The sequence below is a fragment of the Papilio machaon genome, chromosome 14 (assembly GCF_912999745.1).
Source record: "Papilio machaon chromosome 14, ilPapMach1.1, whole genome shotgun sequence".
In the NCBI taxonomy this organism is placed as follows: domain Eukaryota; kingdom Metazoa; phylum Arthropoda; class Insecta; order Lepidoptera; family Papilionidae; genus Papilio; species Papilio machaon.
This window is the reverse complement of record NC_059999.1, coordinates 949259-974051: the sequence shown is the minus strand read 5'-3', so window position 1 is coordinate 974051 and position 24793 is coordinate 949259. Positions and strand designations below refer to the sequence as shown.

General features: G+C 35.4%; 3 protein-coding genes across 4 annotated transcripts; 2 read left to right on the top strand and 1 right to left on the bottom strand.

Moving 5' to 3' along the window:
* Positions 1–2477: 2477 nt before the first annotated feature.
* LOC106710078 (homeobox protein Hox-D5) lies at positions 2478–5435 on the top strand. Its single transcript, XM_014502055.2, has 3 exons — positions 2478–2745; positions 4772–4917; positions 5355–5435. The coding sequence occupies exons 1-3, from the start codon at positions 2478–2480 to the stop codon at positions 5433–5435; spliced, it is 495 nt and encodes a 164-aa protein (XP_014357541.2).
* A 4020-nt stretch (positions 5436–9455) lies between these two features.
* LOC106710131 lies at positions 9456–20459 on the bottom strand. Of its 2 annotated transcripts, none has more exons than XM_014502116.2 (10): positions 20387–20459; positions 16358–19836; positions 15964–16033; positions 15203–15406; positions 14287–14428; positions 14010–14175; positions 13244–13384; positions 13008–13159; positions 11134–12763; positions 9456–10911 (listed from the first exon to the last, which is right to left on the bottom strand). In XM_014502116.2, the coding sequence occupies exons 2-10, from the start codon at positions 19547–19549 to the stop codon at positions 10258–10260; spliced, it is 6351 nt and encodes a 2116-aa protein (XP_014357602.2). In that variant the 5' UTR covers positions 19550–19836; positions 20387–20459; the 3' UTR covers positions 9456–10257. The 2 variants fall into 2 exon arrangements, with proteins under 2 accessions (XP_014357602.2, XP_014357603.2); XM_014502117.2 differs by having other exon boundaries at positions 16009–16033.
* A 62-nt stretch (positions 20460–20521) lies between these two features.
* On the top strand, positions 20522–21484 carry LOC106710132 (probable 39S ribosomal protein L49, mitochondrial). Its single transcript, XM_014502118.2, has 2 exons — positions 20522–20726; positions 20998–21484. Exons 1-2 carry the CDS (start codon positions 20610–20612, stop codon positions 21457–21459), a joined length of 579 nt encoding a protein of 192 aa, XP_014357604.2. The 5' UTR covers positions 20522–20609; the 3' UTR covers positions 21460–21484.
* Positions 21485–24793: the final 3309 nt, after the last annotated feature.

Below are 24793 nucleotides of genomic sequence, written 5' to 3'. Positions count from 1 at the left end.
ATATGATGTCGTTCGTAAATCGTCGAACCAACATTACACAGCTGCCAAAATATTGACTCATTCAGACACGAGTCAAAGTAACTGTGATGGAAATATTTTTGTATGTATCTACATATATAATACAGATCACACTTCATGTTTTATGAAATGTTTATAACTTTCTACGATTACAGTGAAAGGTTAACACTTAACCTCATAAAAATGAATCATGTCGACGCTGGAAAGCATAAATGCTGTAACCCTTGAAATCGTGAATATGTTTTTCACACGTTAATAATTTCAACCATTATCAAACGATAATGATTTTATTATAGGTTAGCACAAACTACACAACATTGCTAAATACCGCATGCTTGTAGGCGTATCAGCTCACGAGTTATCATTTTTTGGCTCTCCTGTAAAGTTCATACTTTCGGGGTTACAGCGTTTACGCTTTCCAGCGTCGATATAATCTGGAGTACAACCAGTACTCAATATACATATAACAGTACAGAGAACAACATCAAATATTCCGCATTTTATTAGAAGACAAAAATATAATTTAATCTTTTCGTATAGCAGTTATAACATACTAGATGTCGCTCGCGACTCCGTCCGCGCGGAATTAGAAAAAAAAACGTAATCAGCCTATATTTTTTTCCAGATGATGTTTGACATCTGTGCCAAATTTCATCAAGATCAGTTGAGCCGTTCTGGAGATACTTTCAAACAAACATCCGTCCATCCATCTAAACATTCGCATTTATTATATTATTAAGATAACGCCTCAATAACGTTACTTCAATTGTAATAACACAAGAGAACGATCGTCAATAAAGCGGATGGTCAAATATGTGTCGGAAGTGATAGTCCCTTCATAAACGCTACTCCTCGCTTTGATCTCGCCGACACAACATGTGATACATGTACACTTCCTGTCAATACTCTGTCTATTTCATCGCATTTATAAGTAAAATGAGGTCATAGAGAAATTACAGTTTAATCTATACAACAACATAACTACAACAACGGGCGTAAGCCCGTAACCTTTAGGGGTAGGTAGAGACCACGGACCTCCATTTGGCGAGGTCCTGACACACCTCTCTCGCTTTTTCTACATTCATACATCTACATATACATGCACGTTGGTTTCGGTGGCTCTTAACCGCCCTTCTTGAGTATTTCATCAATTTAGACGGTAAAAGTGCGTCTGGGACGGCCCCGACTGAACTTCCGCTCACTTTCGCGCCATAAATAGTTAATATTAGGTTTAATCTAATTTAATTTATTATACATACAAATAGTAAAGTAATTAATAATGATTCAACTTGTATTAAAACATGTTTGTTGCCTCGATTTATTCAAAGGGTTCAAACAGAAGACATGTTTTATACAAGTATTTTGACAGTGAAAATTCACAGTATAAAAAACAATTGGATCGTGTCATTAGTCATTCATTAAATATGATGGAAATGTTAGTTTTCATATAAAACTAGCTTTTACCCACGACTCCGTCCGCGCGGAATAAAAAATTGAAAACGGGGTAAAAATTATCCTATGTCCTTTTCCTGGTTCTATCTAAGCTACCTGCCCACCAATTTTCAGTCAAATCAATTCAGCCGTTCTTGAGTTATAAATAGTGTAACTAACACGACTTTCTTTTATATATATAGATTTCTGTCATTAGAAATACTTTGAATAATAAAATCTTTGTTAATATTTATTTAAGAATCGTGAACAATCTTATAGGACAGTAATCATGTCAGTCGGCAGTCTATTTTATAAGGGTGACCGTGAGAACGAGGCGACTTCTCCCGGGGGATTTCGCCAAACATCCCTTCTATAAACAAGACATTAAAATTTCACTTTCTCACTTAAATCATTCAATTATAATTTAACTAGATGTAATACATGTAAAATGAGGGATTTGAAATTCCAATAGCTTATTGGGTAAAGACTACCGATATAGTGGTTGTTGATTCGTAGCCTACCATTTGTATTTTGTCGTGAAGCCAAGCAGAAGACAAGCTTATTTCCAAATAGTTAAAAGAAATATTATCAAAAATACTGTACCAAAAAGTTTTTATTTTATTAAATTCAAAACTTTCTTTACTTTGACTATTGAATATTGAAGAGTGTGTGTATAGTTACTATCAAATCTTATATTGTTAACATCATTTCAGAGCGTCAGCAAATTAATCAAGACCCCTAATGATTTTATTCCCCGCCCAAAAGTTAAGCCCCGCCTCGTAACATGCGCCCGCGCATCACATCTCAGAGTATTGTTCAGTCTTCATTCTACTTTATTACAAGAACATTGCTATTCAGTTTCTTCAGTACATCTGATAAATTTCTCATAAGCATTTGAATTAATTGACAACTTGAAGGTTTAATTACTTTGAAATCTCTAAAGCTTTTATTTTTAAATTATGCAAAACTAGAATTTAATTTTAAAATTACATGGTGGAATAAAAATATAGATTATATAAAATTTAATAATGGATTTTATGAAAGCTAATTTCTACTTACAAGATAATGAAATAGAAAAGCATGATGATGGTTACTTCGAGCAAGGTTTTTACCAAGAGTCGGTTGGTATTCCGGAGGTTCTTCCCAGCTACCTGCCGATGTTCTACGAATACAGGAGTGAGGGAATCGGTGGTCTGGATGTACAGATGTCAGGAGAGTGGGACTGGAGGCAATGGGAGAACCAGGTCTGCGTAAAACAGGAGGATACCAGGGGATCGTCGAGTATTAGTGAGGAAGGTATGTTAAATGTAATTATACATTTTTTTATTCTTGCTTATTAAAGATTACTTGATAAGATAATTATATTTAATAGTTCTCGTTAATCATCTGAAGCTAAATATCGACGCTGGAAAGCGTAAACGCTGTAACCCCGAAAGTATGAACTTTACAGGAGAGCCAAAAAATGATAACTCGTGAGCTGATACGTCTACAAGCATGCGGTATTTAGCAATGTTGTGTAGTTTGTGCTAACCTATAATAAAATCATTATCGTTTGATAATGGTTGAAATTATTAACGTGTGAAAAACATATTCGCGATTTCAAGGGTTACAGCGTTTATGCTTTCCAGCGTCGATATTTACTTCTACGTATGAAAAAACTTTTTCCCACCATCAAACAGATTCAAGTCCACTTTGAGACTTTGGGAATGACTGGTTTACATATTTAATTTTATAAGTTAGCAAGCATTTTTCATCTCTAAAATATCATTAACACGTTCACTGCGGATCAGGCCTAGATCGACCTGCCGCGGAATTTCAGCTGGTGCGGACGAAGAAAACTATGTCCCTCTCACTGGTGCGGAACGATTTTCTCATAAAAAATCACGGCAGGCCTTTATCGGCCTACCACGCACTGACGGTGAAAAATATCAACTCGGTGCGGCAGGGGTCTATCGCGGCCCGCCGTCCCAACAGGCGGTTGGCGACCCGATACCGCACGGAGCGCCCCGCTTCGCTAGTTAGTGTTGAGCCATCTCACTGAACTGTACGTCGCGTTTTTTCTTTTCGTAAAATTAACGACGCACGATGGCAGGAAACAAAAGAAAAATACAAATTTTGGAAAATAAACTAATTCGCGAGGCAGATAAAAGTGATAGTGACAGCAGTGAGGAAATATTTTCCTTCAAGAAAAAAAAATAGATATTTTCCTTCAAGAAAAAAATAGATATTTTCCTTCAAGAAAAAAAAAAATAGGATGTGCACACAAAATCTTTGTGCGAAATGTTTTAAAGACAAGCATAAATAAATAATTAAATAAACTATTTTTCATTTCTTTTCTACAATTCTATTTTATTTTCGATATCTCCTTATTTTTGTCTTTCCATCACTACTAAAAATACTTTCTAGTGCGGTGCTGGTCGATATCGACCCGCCACTTTCCCTGGTTCATTTCTCATTTCCTGTTTGGCAGATCCCGGGGCGAATCAACTCTAAAGAAGGTGGGTTCAAGGTTTTTCTAACAGTCCAAAAAGTACACACCTATATTATGTTTTCGCAAAGTTATAGCGATTTAATCTAACCTTATGCTGGTGGGTCGAGAAACGCCTGCCACGCACTGGCGGAAAAATCATTGGGGGCACACTTTGGCCCGCCGCCGCACCAGACGAAGGTTTAAGATTTTACTTGCCGCAGCTAAGGTGTTAATATATGTAGTCTGTAGATCTGTATAATTTCATTATTGTGGGTTTCTGAAACCAAAAACCCCATTTAAAACATATTGTTATCTCTGCTTTGTCAAAGATGAATGACAGGAATGACGAAATGTTTCATTTAGAGATTTTCTCAGAAACCAACGGTAAATACATTACTTAGTTTTACAATGACATCACTCAAAGCCTTTTACATATTTCTTCCATCGTCCACCCAGTAATAAATTTGCAATAAACAATGATATCAACGCAGGTTTCCTTTACGACTTAACGCGAGTCCGCGCAATAAAATGCTCGTAAAATCCACCTGTGGGAGGAAAATCGTAAAACAAACGACAAACGAATGCAGCGGCGCCGGCGCCAGCCATCTGACAAACATTATACATATTTGCTTATGTAGACAGATGACAGTTCAAATTGGAGATTAATTTTTGCCCTTATGTGATCTTAAAATGTTGTTCTTTAGATATAACTCCTTCATTTCTAAAAATTTTAAAATGTACTTCTTCACAACGATTTTTAAAATTCAAACAATTTTAGATTGCCGTTTTTAAAATTAAAATGTTTTGAAGTTACTTAAATCTGGGTAACTATATTTCCCATTTATCCGGCAGACGTGCGGTCGTCGGGTCGCAAAGAGCGCACGGCGTTCACAAAGGCGCAAATCCGCAGCCTGGAGGCGGAGTTTTCCCGCGCAAACTATCTGACACGCTTGCGACGCTACGAGATTGCCGTCGCATTGCATCTTACTGAGCGACAGGTACATTTGTTAAACCATTTTGTGACTGTGCACTAGTCGCGGTACTCTTACCGCACGCTAATGCTTTCAGTTTATATTAGCGACGAGATGAGCTTTATAGGTTGTATTATAGTTATAGTTAGCGTTGCCAGGCATCCGGATAAAGCCGGATAAAGCCGTAGGCTTTTTGATTACGTGTCCGGTCAAAATAAACGGTTTTCTGGCTTTTTACATTTCCCAAACGAGAGTGTACCTATTGATACTGAGACAAAATCCTAAATAATATAGGGTGTCCGACCTTTCTACCCAAATGTCCGGCCAAACTGGCTGGTCTGTCCGGCTATTAGGTTTGGCGACCTAGCAACCCTAGCTATAGTGGTAGCCCACAAACTAAAAAGTATTAAACTAAACTTCAAGAGTGTAATCCACATTTATCTTCAATGTATTTCTGATTCCAGGTAAAGGTGTGGTTCCAAAACAGACGCATGAAGTGGAAAAGAACAAAGGGGGTTACGAAATATGCTAAAAAGAAAGATTAATTCATTTAATCATATATGTATCTAGATATAGAATAATTATAAATTTTAAAAGACATTTGAAATATATGTCTAAGATAGTTTATAGAATATATATTTAAATAAGGAAAATATATATTAGTTTATTTGTAATATAGTGTAGTGTATTCTTCGTTAAAGAATATTTCATTCCCAAAGATATTTTTAATCTAATTACATGTAAAGGTAAAATTAACTTTTAATAAAAGTACAGTTTTTTTGTGCGTGTAACTTACTAATTACGCACTCGATAATTTCTGCGCACATTGTAAATATGAATTATAAAAATAAATTCTACTTTTATATTTATGTCCTAGATGTCTTTTGTAATTGTAACATTTTAGAAACATCTTAAAATATAATGGATTAAAAATATTTCGCGTCATTAATTTCAAGAATCCTTTTAATATCCAATCCCATTTTCTCTTACATCTTATCGGAGACGTGAACTCATATTTAGGTTACACTTTGTTTTTGCCAAAACATCCATCAAATATTAATCCATTTTTTTCCAGAGAATAAAAAACAACTCGTTCTGTATATTATGCAGGTTTTCCACCCACCAGGGGTCTGGATGTACATGTCTTTCCAAACATCGTGGCGGCTTGAGTTGAGCGCTGCGCATTATCCTCCCCGCATCTCTTTACGCCTTCGCGTTTCTGTGTTCTGCGCATCAATTCATACGATGTTCCGTAATACATCCAAGATATTTGATATAAAACAAAATAAAAATACCATTTCAAGAGATAAGGATATGTTTATTAGACAAATTTATACCTCAAACACATCATAGTGTCGTACGTAAAACTATAAGATAATATTGTAAACTAACACTCTATCTTTGGAAGAAACTAAACATCCGGGTTATGGGTCCGCGGGGCGGCATCTGGCGGAAACAAATTCAAACAACTCTCTGATGATACTTCCAAATACATTAATTACATTTATAACAATTTTTTTTCAAGCGTCAAGACGTTGTTTTCCGAAACATCGAGTATATTAGAAGAGATACAATTTACATTTCGCCCACATCATAATGTCCGATACAAAACTTAACACATCGTGATATTACAATAAATTTAAATGACTTTACAAAAATAGCGCATTCCAGCGAATATATACTATTTTTATAAATTTTAACAGCGGTTACATGGATTATTGTTCAGTGAGCATGATAAAGCCTAACTATCCTCGGAGTTATAATACATAATATACCTTATTAAGAATGCCTTAATTATGAAAATTGCATGGCATCGTACAAGCAGAGTGTTTAAAAAGGCGTAAATAAAAAAAGCAAAGCCTGTATATATAAGTCAATAAAATAATCATAGTTACAATTTAGTATTAAAAATACAGTTGTTTCAAATAATTATGTGTCCCATACATTATAGTTTTTATATGACATTGATATTTTTCTTATATTATGAGGTGGCAAACGAACAGGCGGCCACCTGGATTCACCGAAGTAGCGAAGCGACCGACGCACGGAAAGGGAATGTTTTTCCTTTCAAAGCGTCCTGTTCTTCGCCAAATTCCCCTTCCCATCCTTTCTTTAAATAAAAAAATGGGAAAAGAAGATTAAAATTGAACCTCCGGCAAATGAAATATTTAGTATGTAAGGATAATAACCAATGAAATCGTTTGATTTAGTTCGTAAATGCTAATTGTGTTTACGCCAACAAATTGGCTCACATATCTGTGTTAATAAAATATGAATAACCTTAAAACATTTTTATTTACAATATATCTTTTAGCCAAAGGAACAGTAGTTAATTCGACAAGAATTAGTTCAGCCCTTGTTTTTGACATGCAATAAAAAACATAGCTGGTTGACATTGACAGTGACAGATGACTTTTTATCCAATTGAAAGAGGTTATTACAAAAATATTATTCTCAGCTTACGATCAATTTATTGCTTAATTTCATTCCCATAAAATTAATTTAAATATCACCTTATCTTAATAAAACATAATTACAAAACAGTAAAATTATTAAATATAACAGCGTACACAATTTTATACATCACTAAAATGTTTTAGGCGGTGTGAATATAATTTTTATAAGTATTTCAAACCAATGCAAAGAAATTGCGACACCAATTTAAAGAAGCTTCGTTGTCGTATAAAATATAGTTATATATTACAATTATTTGACAAATACATAATACAGTAGAAGGAAAGCAACGTCTTAACGCATATTCTGTACATTTTCTAACAATAACATTGGACCTTATTATAATTATTGGACCAAATAAAATACTAGTAATTCTCAACATTAGATATATATATATGTTTCAACTAACAACACGCAAACGTGAGCATTTTCATATAAAAGATGTAGGGGACCTCTGGTATGTACAATGACATGGATTTTTTTACAGATGCTCTGGACAGGCACTCGGTAAAATCACTCGTTCATTAATGCAAGTTTAATACACACACAGAGATATTATAGATAAGTTTATTAAATAATTGTTGGTTTCCGATACTAAAATCCCTGTATAAAACATATTATCTCTGTTTTGTCAAAGACAGAAGAATGAAGACATGTTTCACATTTTAATTTTGGTCTCAGAAACCAACAATAAGTGCAGCAATACTCAGTGTCAGTTGTAACCTTACAATACATTTTAACATGCAACTAAAAGAGTTACATCTAAGTGGTCACACAAGAGATATAACTCTTTTCCTTTGATGAGTCGACTTGATATGAAATCTACTTTAGTTTGGATTTTTTTGGAAATTAAATTAATACATAATTAAAAATGTAAAATTAATTAAACTTCTGTAAAGGGCATTAATATATTTTGTTGTACTCACATGACAGACCGAAATTAATGTTAGGATTTTTTTAATTATCATGGACTTTCTTGTTGAAATGTCCAAAGTGAAAAAATCCTACCATAAGCTGTTTTGAGTTGAATTGCCAAAGACTTTTGATGACAAATCTCTTGTACAGAACATAAAAAAATGAAGGATGACAACATCTTATACACTTCTTTCAGTTGTGGAAATTTATAGTAAATCCATTATTCCCAAAGTGATCCATATCCACCTGTCTGTGGTGTATGGAAATAAAGTAGAGGGTTCAAAAGAGGGGAAAAAATAACACAAAAAGGGGTTTATGAAAGATAGGTTGGGTATTTATGGTAAGTGATTCTAGTATTTGTTGATCGGAAAGACTTATACTTGGTACACATTGTGACAATATAGTACAACAGTAGTGCTGTCGACTGGCATAATGTAAACTCTCTCATGCTAGTGAGCCAAGAGTTCATACTAGGCTAGTGCTACTGTCTTACTGGACTGGCATAATATAAACCGGGCATTACATCTGACGCTGGCTGCATAAAAAAGAAGTTAAACTTCATTTAAACTTTAATGTTTTGTTTATTTAAATGGTTAAACATTTTGGTGATTTTGCTCACTGTAAAATTTAAAAAAATTTGATACAAAATAGATGGTTATTTTAACTTTATTTACATAACAAAGTTACGATTTATTCGTAAGGTTTTGATAAGTTTGTTCCGCACTAAAATCTTTTATATAATATCTCTGTTGCCCTTACTAGTAAATATATTTTATTCACAACATCAATGAAATGAAAATTTAAATTGTAATTTTGTTATTTTTTTTTCTTGACAAATTCATTACAATACCAAAGCCTAATACAAATATACATAACGGAATTTTTTTTTATCTGCCACATGAAATTATTAATAATTACGAAATTAAACACAGATACAAAATGAATATTTTATCATTGAGTTGGCAACATTAAAGGGTCATGATTTTGTTTATTTTTGTATGTTTTACATCAGTTTCTATGAAACATGAAAAGATATATTTGATGATATATCATAGTTTAGTATCTTTTTTGTGTTCTGTTAAAAATTATTGGTTTCTTACAAATTCCGCAAAAAAAATATCACATTCCTAGCTAGTAAAATATATCTTGGGTTTCTCACAAGATAATGTTAGGTCTATTTATAATAAAAAAAATTAAATAAGGTTTCATAAACTGAACGTATATACATTAAATTGTCTAATTTCACGCAAATGATACGAATGCATTGTGACTTGTTTATAATAAATTATAAATGCAATATTCCAACCTGACTAGAGAATTTTGAATGATGTTTCGCTTATCAAATTTAAAAGATTTGTGTCCATTTCTATATGGAAGTCAGTGAAGCTATTGTCTCTAAAAATGGATTCAAATATATAAAATCTTTTATAATTTCTATATACTCGTGTATATGTTGTGTAGGATTTGATATAAAAATATACTTCTATCTATGGAATAGAAAACTACGGATATTCATTTCGTGTTAAACCTAAATTGTGATGAAATGTACAGGCAGTATTGATAAAGTTTTAAATCATTTCATCGGCTATCGCATCATTTGCGCAAATGTGAAATAAAAACCTAAAAATATCAGATTAATATATATTTTTTAAAACAATCCTCTCCACCGGTGCTCACAGCGCGTTACAACATTCCTACACTAATATATACATAATTCTAACATTATAAGGCTCGACCGGTGTCTCACTTACTATATTGCATTTGCCATGTGTCCTTTCACCTCCGGGCAATTCTCACTAAGCGATACGAAAATAGGCTCTATGTAAAGTCCTACAACTTCTTGCACCGTAGCACCTGATATGTTTCACATCACTTAACACTGCACTTAATCACATACACTTAACACCGTTCCACTTTAGTACGTTAGCGTGTGAAACGTCACTCGGTGTACGATAAATTCGCGGTCGGTTGTTACACGACCACGAAGAGGACGCTTCGTTATGGTCTCTGGTCGGTGGAGACTGCGACCGTGGGTGCCAATGTTGCTACGGGGATCGCGAGGGGCTGGGCCACAGTCTGCGGAATCACCGTCAGCGACTTGGGAATCTTCGGGAGAACCATATTCGTAGTCATAATGGGCAATGTCGGAGTAAGCACAGTCTCACTAGTTATGGACACCGCGGGTCCCAGCTGTGGTATCTTGATGGGAGTCGACGTCATCAGTAGCGAAGGTGAGGTGACCACCGGGGACAGAGTTTGAGAGGTCACCGTTGCTGTTTTAGGTGGAATCGGTGCTATTGTTATGTTCTTCAGACCGACATTTTTCAGTATATTCGCTGCATTCGCACTGATTTGTAGGTCGGATTCTTTTTTTTCCTCTTCTGCGGGAATGTTTTGCAAGACCGTGCCTCCGTTGCCGAGCATGGAAGAGGTTTGCACCTCGGTGACGATGGTGGTGTCCTCCTTCTTAGGCTTGCAGTCCCCGTCCTGCAGCTGCTGCAGTTTCTCGCGGCGCATGATACACATTTTGTTGTAGTCCTGCAGGGTGATGTGGTAGCGCTTGCCGGAGGACATCACCTGCACCAGGCTGGGCAACGTGCGCCCGTCAACTGCAACCTGCGTCGGCTCGCGGGCGATCCTCGCGAGGTTCTCCTGAAATTATACAAGAAAAATTTAGAAAAAGCCTGGAAAACTAATTTGAAAGAATGACAAAAATCCCCATTTAAAATATAATGCTATCTCTTTTGTCATAGGTAATGACAGAGATAACAATATGTTTTAAACAGAGATTTTGACCTCAGAAACCAACCGTGATTACTACTTTACTATTGAGAAAATAAAATGTAATAAAGAAGGATCAAATTAATAACTTACTTGTGTGATCGGCATGAGTGTTGGTCGCCACGGCTTGCTCGTGGTCTTCGTCTTTTTCGGGGTGTCAGGTTTTGGGAGCGATTCCTTCTTCTCTTTAGGGGGCTCAAACTTGGGTGTCGGGGGCAGGGGCGCCGCAGCCACTTCCGTGGGGTCCGCGGCCGACACTCCCTTCACTAGCTGTTGGATATTGTGCAGTACATTCTGTATCGCCTTCCTTCCTTGAGCGTTGGGCGTATTGATCGCTATTAGTTCAGGAGGTAGAGGTTTTAATTTGGGTTTCTCGCTCTTAGATTTCGGCTTTGGCACCACAGGGGGTGGCATAAACTTCTTTGGGTCTTTATCTTCTGCGCCGTGATTGGATTTGAGAAGACTCTTCCCGTTCACTGAAGGTTTTTTACGGAACTCTAACAGGCTTATAGCAGGTTCCGTTCTCTTTGGGGGTTCGGCTACGTTGTCGTATGATCGTAGTCTACTTTGCACTGAATCACTGTAATTTGTCGCGTTCGGTGACGCGTTATGTGACAGTACTAAATCACCGTTCCTGAAGTACTTTTCTAATAGAATCAAGTGACGGAGAAAACTCGATTGGTTGCCGTAAGGTCTTTGGAGCTCGTTCCAGAGTTTTTTAGTCTCAACGTCGTATTGAATCATTGTATTACATTTTTCCCAACCTTCTGGTGTTACGCCTTTGACATTGTTAAACTCTATATTGCATTGTAAATTCATTTCTTCTTCTCCCGGGAATAATTCTCTGACAGATATAGAGGGATTTGTTTCCAATCTTTTGACCGGGTTCGAGTATTTCATGTCAGATGTTTTCTTTGGTTCTTTGTCAACTGACAACTTCTTAGACAGTTCGCTCAAATTCTTTTTAACTTGTGTAAAACTTTCGGACATCTGCCATTTGTTTTTAAGTGTATTGATGTCGGCGGGTTTTTTGTTTGGTATAGTTTCTATCGTGCACTCGTCATTGAGAGAAATATTTTTGAGTATAGTAATTTCTTTCGGCTTTTCCGCTTCAAGCATTTCAACATCGCCGGTGGGTTTCTCCTTATGAGCGAATATCTGTCCAATTTTGTGTAATCTTTTGGAGTTTTTATCATTAATTTTATTCTGGTAGCCGGGTTTCTGTACTCCGGGATTGTGAACTTTGAGTATATTCTTTTGCTTTTGTGTTAAATTCGGAGGTTTCTGTATAAATTGTTTGGGATTATTTTGTTTTTGTAATAGATATTGCAGTTCTGTCCGTTTGTCTAAAGGTATAATGGGAGCATCACAGTCGAAGACAGCTTCGCTTTCTGAACCATCGCTCGGAGGTTCCTCTGGTTGTTTCGTTGCGCCAGGGACGGGGATTTTATTTGATGATATGAGACTTTCTATATCTTCTTCTATGGGGGGTGTGCTTTTGGGTTCTTCTACTTCTTTTTCCTTCTCTTTCTCTGGCGAGCTCTCTGTTGCTCTTTCACTAGACTCGCTGTCGGGCTTGTCTGGTTCCGAGGACTTTCTTTGCTTGGATTTGGTTCTTGCTTTCTTCTTCTGTTTGCCCAAACCACTGTCTTCTAGTATTAAAGTATTCTCTACTTCATGTTCCAATTCCGGTGGCAGTTCTATATTGTATATTTGTAGTAATCTGAAATAAATAAGATTTTTTTTACTTTTCAGAATGCATATATTATCAATGTTATTGTTGTATGAATGAAGGAAATATTTATGCATTAAGACAAAAGCAAACTACGGTAAAAATCAGCTGAAAGAGACATCGCTTACAGTGACCAAAATATCACTTATTATAACTTTACTAACTACTAATTAACTGTTGCGTCTGAATATTGCAGATCATTTAAAATAAAACATCAGTATTTTGGTCAGTATACCTTCGCCTGCAGGCCTGAGCGTACTTGTCATTGTGCCCAGGTCGGGTGAGCAGTGCGCAGTAGTTGCGGCACATTTTGCACAGCACCGGCCGCTCAGTGAACTGCACAGGTACACCCGCCTCTTTCAAGTACGGGTTCAATTCCAAATAGCCCTGAGGAGTTGATTGAAGGAAACAAGTCAGCCATAGTTAAGGTTGTCTCCGATGCTCTGTTCTGAAATTATTATGATCACTTACATGATGTATGAAGTGTACATTGTGATGTTTTGTGATGCGGCGGCGGCACAGTACGCACGCCATTAGCGGCGCCAGAGTGCGGTAGTGCTCCGCGCACAGAGGTATCGTGTGCAGTCCCGGGTAGTCGCACTCCAGTTTCAACTGTAATACAATGGAAATAAGGTACATTTTCCTAAGCTACACTATATGAATATATAGGCAAATATAAACTACATCATTAGTTAAAGTTGGCAAGTATAAACTACATTGTTAGTTAAAGTTGGCAAGTAAAAACTACATTGTTAGTTAAAGTTGGCAAGTAAAAACTACATTGTTAAAGTTGGCAAGTATAAACTACATTGTTAGTTAAAATTGGCAAGTATAAACTACATTGTTAGTTAAAGTTGGCAAGTAAAAATTACATTGTTAAAGTTGGCAAGTATAAACTACATTGTTAGTTAATGTTGGCAAGTAAAAATTACATTGTTAAAGTTGGCAAGTATAAACTACATTGTTAAAATTGGCAAGTATAAACTACATTCTTAGTTAAAGTTGGCAAGTAAAAACGACATTGTTAAAGTTGGCAAGTATAAACTACATTGTTAGTTAAAATTGGCAAGTATAAACTACATTGTTAGTTAAAGTTGGCGAGTATAAACTACGTTGTTAGTTAAAGTAGGCAAGTATAAACTACATTGTTAAAGTTGGCAAGTATAAACTACATTGTTGGTTAAAATTGGCAAGCACAGACTACATTAATTTTGTATAGTTGTCATCATTTGCATACCAGTTTATTGACACTGGAGCGCATCTTGATGAGCCACTTCCTGCGCACCGAGTGCTCGGCGCCGGCGCCACAGCCCGCCGTATGGCAGGTTGCGGTTCGAACCTCGCGTAGCAACTTCGTCTCCTCTGAACTGTCATCCTCCGTTGGACTGAGAGGATTTTCATTGCTGGAAGTATTGTTTTTTTTTTTATAATGGCATATTCTTTTACTTCATATGTACAAAAGTAGGTGTAAAGAAAACTTCCTTAAAATTCAGAAATGCCTTAAAAACACTTACACATTCTCAGGTTGTGTGGGCAGCTGCGGTGTGAGTGGCTTCACAAGCGGTCTCTTGCGGTACGAAGGGCAGTTGGCGCGTCTGTCCACGTGTCTATAACACGCGTCGCATAGACAACTGTCTATGGTAAGCTTCTCCTCGTCTGCAAAATTGAAACAACTTAAAAATAATATTATCATGTACAAAAATAAATGACAATATTTTAAGACAAATGACTGTTTGATTTCTGTGACATCATTTTTAGAAACCATAGACAAGTTTATGTCTATAAATGCCTATTTTTTTTTAATCAACACCGAAATTAAATAGACAGAGGAATATCAAAGTCCATAAATTGCGACCATTAAACTTACTAATATTACAAATGTGAATATTTAGATGGATGAATGGATGTTTGAAGATATCTCCAGAACGCCTCAACGGATCTAAATGAAATTTGGCATAGATGTAGTCTGGAAAAACATATAGGCTACTTATTTAGCATTATTTTAATTCTGCCTCAGCTATTTTTAAATAATTATGAGGAAATTGTGAGGTAAAGTGGAGTTATATTGAATAACAAGTATAACTAAAATAAGTTATGTCTTAAATCATCGAAGTTACGATGGAGTCCAGTATTAATTAAAAGAAGAAAAAGAAGAAGAAGTTATGTCAGAAAAAGTGTTCTATTGGAAAAATTTTGCCATAGTAAAAATAGTTCAGATTTGAATTGAAACAACGTTCTATGGTTTTACTATTAGATAAATTGACATCATTTAGTTTCGTATTAGAATTAGCTAAACATGGAAAGAAAATGATTACAAGGGAACTTTAACTTACCTGGATGTATCCGCCAGTCAGCTAATCAAATAGAAAAATACACTCAAACTCACAAAACACGATGTCAATTAGACATATAACATTAAAAAATACATACTGTCTAGAACTTTTCTCTGTCGTTCTGTGCTCTTCATTTGTGCGATGTGACAGGGTGTGTCAAACAGGCCGAACTTTCCTCCGCAGTAAAAGCACTGGTCTAAACAAAGGCGGTCAGGATGGATGCTGAAAGATGACGCCTTTTCAGGTATCACCAGGTTGGGAGTGTCCTTGGCTGGTTCCGGTTCTGGCACCGTTTCTGTATCTGTACAAAACAGTATTACTTCATGAAGTTCATGTCGTTTAGAAAAAAACTTTCAAGGAAATATTTTTTAAACGTTCCTATATTTAAAAAGAATTAGGTATGTTTTTTAAATTATAAAATTGTAGTTAAAAAGCAATTTACCAGACACCATGAACCAAATAATATTAGACATGCCTAAAATTATGTTTTTAAATTTAAAACATATATTAATTATGTTTAATATAATTAGTGTATTATTAATAAAAGCGCTGTCAAGTTGGATTAAGTTGAAATATTATTACTTTATATAATGTTCATAGAGATTTTCTTGAGTCAATTTATTTAGTATGGCAACACATCAAAATATTAACCAATCAAACTTGACTTTATTTCTTAAACAATGTAACAGGGAGCTAGGAAATATTTTAATTTATAATCTTGATAATTATTAGACAAGAGCCAGTTACTTTTTTACTGAGATGAAAATATACCCCTTATAAAATTTAAGAGGGTAAGTTTTCCTCCCGTTTGTTTAGCTCCGTGTTACATTGTGGGGGTGAGTGTAGATCTCCACACACCATGGTTGTTAAGCCGATTACTGTAATGTGACTTTCTGTGCCCACCATCTGACGTCGCACCGGCGCCGCCCTGCGGAATAAAAAACTATTTAAAATTCTTTTTTAACTCTTTGTTTCATACAGTCTATAGTAAAAAAACTTGAAAAAGATAACAAAAGGTGTTAATTTTACATGCTATTGCACTATTTATTAATAGTAAATGAAATTGAACTTAAAAGCTTAGCGGGAGCTTTTATATTTTTCTATAGATTCAATAAACAAAACACGAAATCCCTAACTTCCAATTACTATGAGTACAAAGTAATATAATAATAGTAAAAATAAGCTGACAAATATCATTAAATAGTCACATAAAAGTCCTGAAATAAATAGGTATTACAAAATTGAGTCTCACCTCTCGTCTCTCCACGGTGTAGTGGTCCTCGCCGGCCGCCTCACCGACCTCTACTGCTACCTTGCCTGACCGCGGCTTGGTCTTCTGGAAGGTCATCTTCAGAGACGTCTTCTGTCTTTTTCTCTCTCTCTCTCCAGTGTTACGCGGCAGTTTGATCACAGTCTTCAGCGTGCCCGTGTAGTCGCCGGATTTGGATTTATTCTTACTACCCATTAAGCTGCAGTAGTTAGAGCCGTAGATACGCTCCTTCTCTTTCGCCTTCTCTATCTTTGCCTCGTTAGCGGCCTTGTGTGTGAGCAGGCCGAGTGTACGTAGCACGTTCTCTTTTCGCTTCTGACTCTCGGGAGTTTCCAGAATCATGTTGCTGGGACCGGCTTGGCTCTCTATAGAATTACGCGCCGATTTGACTCTCGGACTTTTAGGCTTAACCGCTTCGGTTATATTTTCAGTTGATTTCCTTGAATCACTGTTTGGTTTAGCATCGACAACTTTCGTTATACTTTCTTTAGATTTGATAGGAGTCTCTTTAGGTTTAACTGGTTCTACAGTTGGTTTCGCTTCTTCCTTTACTTCAACGGGAGGTTCAGCCTTTGCAGGAATGTCAGGAACGACTGTTTCGTTTTCAGGAACTGTTGCGGCTTCAGTTTTCTCAGTCTCATTGTGATTATTTATGTCTGAGTCTAGGTTAGCTAGTATATTTTCGGGGTCTGCTACCACGGCAGTGTTGACGACTTCGGAAGCGAGGGACAAGCTTGCGGGCACCAGTTTTACGTTATCTAATGGTGGAGCAAGAACTTCGGTTTCCATCGCCTGCGCAGCCTCCGGAGATTTAACAGCAACTGGCGCCGGAATGATAGTGATAGCTTGAGACTTCATTTGATTTGTCGGTGATTTCATCTTTTCTATTGTTGTTACCTTTTCTTCGTTCTCAATACCAGATTCAGAAGATTTTCTTGAAAGTGAATCTCTCGACTTACGCTTCTGATCACCAGTTACTTTTGGTTCGACCACACGAGGAGTGATGGATATTTGACTCGAATCCAAAACTAAGCCAACCAGAGCCTGATTGGTGTTGGTAGGATGGAGTGCAAACTGATGCAGGTCTATTTGAGCTGAAGATGATCCTTTGTCTACTGATTTTCTAAGTTCAGTCAGCGTAACATCTTTGCCGAAGGATTTTTCAAAAACGCTGATTGCATCAGATTCTTTTGAATGGTTTGAACTCGTGGATTCCTTGCGGGCGCTGAAACTATTTCTCTTAATCAATGTCACCGAATTAGGCAGATCTACATCGATGGACTTTCTCACTTGATCCCTTTTAACAATAGAAATGGCTGAATTGTTTTCAAAGCAACTTAAAACATTCTCTTTTTCAATAATTTTTTCTGGTGACCGTACAGTTTGTATGTCTTTCAGGGGTTTAATGTCTGCTCCGGATTTGGGTATCAACACAACATCATTTGTCACCATGACACTCTTGTTATCCGTTACTTTTGATTCAGACTCTTGCCTTTGCCTCTTCTTATCCAGTTCCTCAAACTCCTTAAGTCTATCCATGAGCTTGTCAATACTGGCGACAGTGGGGCAGTTGTATGGTATTTCAAGTCTACGGGCATCAGCTGACTTTTCAACAGAGTCCTCCTCATATCGAAGCCGTATGTTATCACTATCATCACTTTTTGAAGGAGTCATTTCATTTGTTAATGGTGATATTAAGTCTTTATCCTTGTTTGGCGTTTCTGGTGCAATAATACTGTTGCTATCTCCCAGTGGCTTTGATAGACCATAAAACTTGGCAACGGGTTTGGATGGCATTTGATCTGTTACCTTGCTTGCTATTTCCTGATCCTGGTCTATGTTTTGATCCAGATCATTAATGAGATCGTTGATTTCTTTTGACAGAGTATCCAAGGTTTCATGTTTATCATCAGCTGCATCATTTGTTATTGTGCTGTTTATCCCATTTTTGGAAGCCGGACCACAACTAGATCTTCCTACTCCTGCTACTTTCTTCCCACGTCTTGCCTTTCTTATATTTTTAGAAACCTCCTTTGAATTGAATGTCCTCGACATGCTAGTCAATATACTACTACGTTCTTCAAAAAGCGTATTTTGTTCAGTCTTGGGCAACAACTTTGCTTCTAATTCTGATGCATTTAAATTTTCTAACTTAAGTCTATTACTATTATTGTTGTCAGAATCTACTGATGTAGTCCGTTTTAAGCTCAATTTCTTCTTATCCTTTTCCTGTACATTAGAACTAGGCTCTACATCCCCCGTGGCATCAGACAATTTAGAGTCAATGTTAAGAGAAGGCACTTTTGAAATAGTCGAGATCTGTACATTATTTTCAATATCTACATCTAGGTCAGTCTTAGGTTTATCTATGTTTTTGTTGAGCTCCTTGTTCTCCGAGTCTATGAGTGTTTCACTCAAGCTTACATCGGATTCCGTGACATCTGAGCATTTTGAGAACTCGCTGCCATCCCTTGAGCAGGAGCGTCCTCTTTTTAATTTTTTGCTATCGTCATTACCCTCCACACCTTCAGTTCGTCTCTTCTTCTGTTCCTTCATTACCACTTCACTGAGGAGCTTGCTCTTTGCACCTCTTGGCTTCCTACTTCTCAAATGTTTTCCTTCAAACATAGATGGACTATTGCTTCTCTCAGAACGCATAGAGTAAGGGCTGGTCCGGGGCCCAAGCACAAGTGACGTTGGGGAATCACCGAGTACAGATTTCATCATGAACATGTCAGAGCTGAGCCTTTGTCTTCTGCCAGTTTTAGGACTTGAGGACCTAGAATTAGGTGTAGTGTCTTCAATTGGTTCCTTTTTAATTTCAGAAGCAGGTATCAATGGGACGGTTTCTTGACAAGTTTCAGGGATTGGTTTGACGGCAGGCTTCCTGCCTCTCTTGCCGGGTACTTTTACAACATTCCGCAGCTTTTCCTTAGCAGATACAATTTTCTTATTTCTTAAAGTTTTCCTTATTCCAAGGGGTCTTTTTTTAACAACAGCCTTAGGTTTCCCTACAGTTTTTTTGGGTTCTTTGGGAGGTTTCTCATCTTGATTGGGTTTATTTTTATCTTCATCAGCAATATCCGAGGCTTTCTTTCGGGCACGAGTCTTTGGTTCTATTGTATCTTCATCAACACTCTTGTCCGACTCCTCTTTGATTTGTTTAGTTTTCATGATGGAATGTTTGGTGACAGATGTCTCCTTTTCTCCGACATCAGGCACAAGCTGACTGTCTGTCCGGTAAGTCAATCAAGAAGATTGAAATTATAGTAACAAAGACTTCAGTTGCAAGTCTTTACTCAGAATAATACAATATTCTCAATTGTATTTTACAACAGGCAGTATTAACTATGTAAAAAGAATTAAACTTAGTGTTGATAATACTTGCTCCTAAAACACTTGATTGTTTATGTTAGAATGATATTTAACAGAAGAATACATCCACAGCATGCCATTTGTTCCTGAAATTGAGAATAAAACATATAAATCACCTTAAACATATTAATCATTTGTATAAATTGCTTTATAAAACTTATAAAATTCTAAATTATTATCAAAGTCATAATACTTAATAAAATAATTTAAAAACCATTTATTTGAATAAAGAGATGTTGTATATTACTTAAACAAACATTAAATCAAATATTTTAATAGAAATCGCTGAGAAATCAACGTTCAAACATCATGGTAAACATTGTTGATGTACTTTTATGCAACAAGTTCGCGCACTAATTTGACACTATTAAACCAACTAACCCTGTACTTTAGTGCATAAATACTAACAACAAGTCATAACAATTCCGAAAATAATCGAAAACTTAATATTACAGCACTCATTACTTAGATAATCAGGCCGGAAAAATCATGAAAATCGTATGTTTTGGTGGTTGAGTTCTCAAAGTGACACCTAACGCCACCTACCAGCTGAGTGCGTGTGCGTCGGCCACAGAAAGCACCAAATCATTTCCCTACCCGTGGCGCACCTCAGTAATGTCCTCACAAAATACTCACCATTTATCCAAAGGAACCGCCAAAAACTAATATAAATAGTTAATAAGACACACAACACACCATAATATGCGAAAAAGTTCAATAAAAACACGCGATAAAACTTAGAAAACGATTTTTGAAAAGCCCAAATGTCTGCAGGCGTCCGCCATAATGTTTCCTTCGAAACGAATAATATAGTTCTTATTGCTCTTGTAGCAAGCAATCGCTCTATTCGCTATTCAAAATGGCGACCGTGTGGCGTTCACAGTGTGCGTTTGCACGACTTTTTATTGGAAAAATTGCACAAAACCCGAACAACTCTCCTGATTTGTGTACAAAACTGTTCCGGGGACCAATATCGGTAATTATTCAATTATTTTCACTCGCGCCATGTTATAATGTCGCTTCGACTGCGACATGTGACATTGCTATGGGCTTACAGCCCTGCAAACAGCTTACGCCCATGAAATTTATTATCTTGATATTATTTTTCATATAATTTTTTTACATGTTGATAATTTTATTAATGTTAAAATTTTGATAAACATTTAGCTTAATTTAAATGAAGTCATACAATTAAAAATCACGAAGGAATGTGAAATAAAAAATAAATCGTTTTTATTTATTTTCAGGTTACATTCAGGAACTATTCGAATTATGCTAATTCTCCTTTCGTACATAAAATAAAGGAGCAATATGAATATGACGTCATAAAAAATCCACCAGAATGGGCATACGTTGAGAGGTTATTACCCTTTGACACAATACCCGCTGTTTCTCCAAAGAAAAATTACCCTTCAGGTTGGATACCACCACGGGATGAAGCTGTAAACCTGCCTTATTTTATATCAAGAACTAAAAATCACGAGCTCCCAATTTACCTCAATATAACCTTTAGAGGTATGCGTAAGATAACGCAAATTAAAAAGATAGAGGGTGATATTTGGCTTTTAAATGATACTCTTAAAGCTCACTTAAAAGAAACAGCAGGGAAGTATGTAGAAACGAGAGTTCACGAATTGGGGAAATTTATAGAAGTCAAAGGAGATTACGTTAATGTTGTCCGCAATTGGGCTCATTCCAAAGGATTTTAAAAATGTTTATAGTTTCTGAATAAAAATAGTTTCATCAATAAATACATAGATAAATAACCTGTAGTTTTATTCTACATTTATTTATTTAGAAATTCACCAATTTGAGAATTAATAATAGATTATGTTTCGAAAAAAAATGTAGTTAAGTACATTCAATCTATTTTTAAATCGATAGACCCAATAACTTTTAACTTAAGCTTTTAATTATTAAGCAATATGGAATATATATAAGTATATTAAAATACTTTTAATTCAATCAAAATCACTTAATAGAAACCATGATAAAAATTTTATTAAGTAATTAGGTTATTTGATAATATTTACTAACGTCACAACTTATTTGTTGGGGTGTACGCAGCATGAAGTGAGTTTCCTGTGTCCGCCGCGGGTAGCGCTGGCGTCGGCGGAAGGTTTTATCTACGTAGCTATATAACATCCGCCCGGAGTTCTTGGGCCTCTCCACGATATTATTTTCGACTCGTGTCCACTTCTCTTTGTTCAAAAACAACTTTTCTATATCGTGGCGTGTTTAATAAACGCTTTGAGAAGATTTTTCAGAACGATATGTAGTTGGCACAACATATTTTAGGTTATTTTAACATTTCTAAATTCGTTTTAATGACATGAAATGTATTCAATAGCCACGCTATAAACTTTATAAAGTTATATATTATCGCTAACACAAATAAGGAGCGTATGTGTAAGCGTACACGTTATAACGTAATTGATAAATTGTATGTATAAATTGTCAAGGCTAAGTGCTTTCAGTTGGAATCGACACGTGTAAACATTTTGCATTTTATATCTAATACGAATGCATTATAATGAATAATTGATGAAATGCTCGCAGGGTTGGTTTACTTGTAGTTGTATTTGTTTATTGTATTTATGTTTATTAAAATATTTTATAAATATGGATTGAAAGTTTACATTAAAATATTTGTAGACAGTAATAATTTTTATTACCTAAATTGACTAATGATGTTTTGTAAAACGTAAGATCGATTAAAACAGCAATTACAAGTTCATTAGTATTACAAACATTTCTATCGAAAAATTGTTTTGTGAATTTAGAGTATTGTTTGAATTTGTGTAATATTTAACGAAGTAGTTTATTGCAGCGAGTCCTGCCTACGTCATCATGACGTAAAGGTCAGACGGTAACGTCAGTGAATTTCAATAGAACTTTTTGGTTAGAGTTTTTTATTTTAATAAATAAAACATTGCAATTAATTAAATCAAAATGACTGCCCGATTCAGAGTTCTATGTTAACATAAATATACGCTTTGTAAATTATCTCTGCCAATATTTTCACTAAGATTAATTAATTAATTACTCATCCATGTTTAACTGCCACACTCAGAAACGCTTAATGATCATTAAGAAAGACCTTTAGTGTAGATTTGGTATGAGAATGCATTAAATATTAAATGCTGCAGTATATGCAATCTTTACTTCTTAAAACTAATGTCTGTACGTTAGACCATAGGAATTTATAACGCTTTAATTAAAAGTATTAAGCCTATATGTTCATCTCAATTTAAGTTATCACAGTACATTGGTTAAGCTTTTTACGTGGTGTCTACCGAAACTGTGAAAGCTTTAACTTTTAAAGTTTTAATTTGTAAATAATACAAATCATGAATCCCAGTGTTTCTTACCTGATTTTTTTTAGATATTCAAGTCGGTTATACACTTTTCGTTTAATGGCACAATTTTAAATAGTACGCGTGTAAGAAAAACTGAATTAAACTGTTAAAACTGAAGATGTGTAGCCAGCTTTATGCTATCGAGATTGATAATATATATTTTTTAAGTTTCCAATTAAAAAAAGTTGTTGAAAGGTGAATTTATGTGACAACGCATCTCCAGATGACAGTTCGCTGAAACCGGCGAATCATCATTGCAATACTACAAGTTATAATTGTAAAAAAAGCTACAAAGATGACGTAGTACGACAACAAAATTAATAACTAATACGTATGTGTTACATGACTCTACCATTAACCGTTGGTTTCTGAGACCAAATCTCTCGTATAAACATATCACACATGTCATTATCTTTGACAAAATAGAGATAATTATATTTTTAAACGAGGATTTTGGTCTCGGAAACCCACTGTAAACAAAGCTGTTATTTATCTAAGTGACCAGCTGTCGCCTGCGACTCCGTCCGCGCGCAGTAAAAAAATGGGGGGGGGGATGAAAAATAGATGTTGGCCGATTCTCAGACCTACTGAATATGCTCACAAAATTTCATGAGAATCGGTCAAGCCGTTTCGGAGGAGTACGGGAACGAAAACTGTGACACGAGAATTTTATATATTAGATAATTAAGATCTTACTAATATTAAAAATGCGAATGTTTAAATGGATGTTTTTTTGAAGGGATCTCTGGAAAGGTTCAAGGGATTTTGATGAAATTTGGCACAGATGTACAACATAGTTTGGAAGAACACATAGGCATAGATTTTTTTTTTACTTCCGCGCCGACGGATTCGCAGATGACAGCTAGTAATAAAATAAAAATCCATATTAAAAAGGTAGAAAATATTCCTTGCTTTCGTCGGTTTGATGGCGAAGTAAACAATTAATAAGAAATAAAAACAAATGCTAATTAGATCGGTGATGATTAATAACTAGATTGATTAAACTAAGTAAACAACTTATGTAATGTAATGTAAACAGTAAACACATTGCTATGGTTTTCGCAAATTTAAAATTAACGTGTATATTTCATGATTACAATTATACTAACTAAACTTAGTTATATTATAAACTAGCTTTTACCCGCGACTCCGTCCGCGCGGAATAAAACAAAATAGAAAACAGGGTAAAAATTATCCTATGTCCTATTCCTGGTTCTAAGCTACATGCCCACCAATTTTCAGTCAAATCGATTCAGCCGTTCTTGAGTTATAAATGGTGTAACTAACACAACTTTCTTTTATATATATAGAAGATAGAAGCGAAAGTTTGGATGGATGATTGTTTGTTAGAAAATATCTCCAGAATTTCTAAATGGTTCTGGATTAAATTTGGCATAGAAGAAGAATAATACTTGATTTTTTTTTTACTTTCCGACGGACGAAGTCGCTGGCAATTGAAATAAATAAGAGTATCTATAATTTAAAAAATATAAATTTTAAGATAAATGATAAATTCCCCATCGTTTAAGCCAATTTAAATATAAAGATTGTGACACATTTGAAACCAATTAAAAAAAAACATTATTTTAGTCTTCTCTTACTTGTCGTTGTCAATCTTTTACAAAATATCCTTAAATTTTACCAAGTTTTGTTATGTTAATTTATACATATTCTTTAAATAATT

Coding starts and splice junctions, on each gene's coding strand:
- LOC106710078 (XM_014502055.2), top strand. CDS start 2,478: ATGGATTTTATGAAAGCTAATTTCTACTTACAAGATAATGAAATAGAA. Junction 2,746..4,771: donor GTCGAGTATTAGTGAGGAAG/GTATGTTAAATG, acceptor TTTATCCGGCAG/ACGTGCGGTCGTCGGGTCGC. Junction 4,918..5,354: donor TGCATCTTACTGAGCGACAG/GTACATTTGTTA, acceptor TTCTGATTCCAG/GTAAAGGTGTGGTTCCAAAA.
- LOC106710131 (XM_014502116.2), bottom strand. CDS start 19,549: ATGAAAACTAAACAAATCAAAGAGGAGTCGGACAAGAGTGTTGATGAA. Junction 14,176..14,286: donor CCCACACAACCTGAGAATGT/GTAAGTGTTTTT, acceptor CAATACTTCCAG/CAATGAAAATCCTCTCAGTC. Junction 10,912..11,133: donor CACTCATGCCGATCACACAA/GTAAGTTATTAA, acceptor GTATAATTTCAG/GAGAACCTCGCGAGGATCGC.
- LOC106710132 (XM_014502118.2), top strand. CDS start 20,610: ATGGCGACCGTGTGGCGTTCACAGTGTGCGTTTGCACGACTTTTTATT. Junction 20,727..20,997: donor TGTTCCGGGGACCAATATCG/GTAATTATTCAA, acceptor ATTTATTTTCAG/GTTACATTCAGGAACTATTC.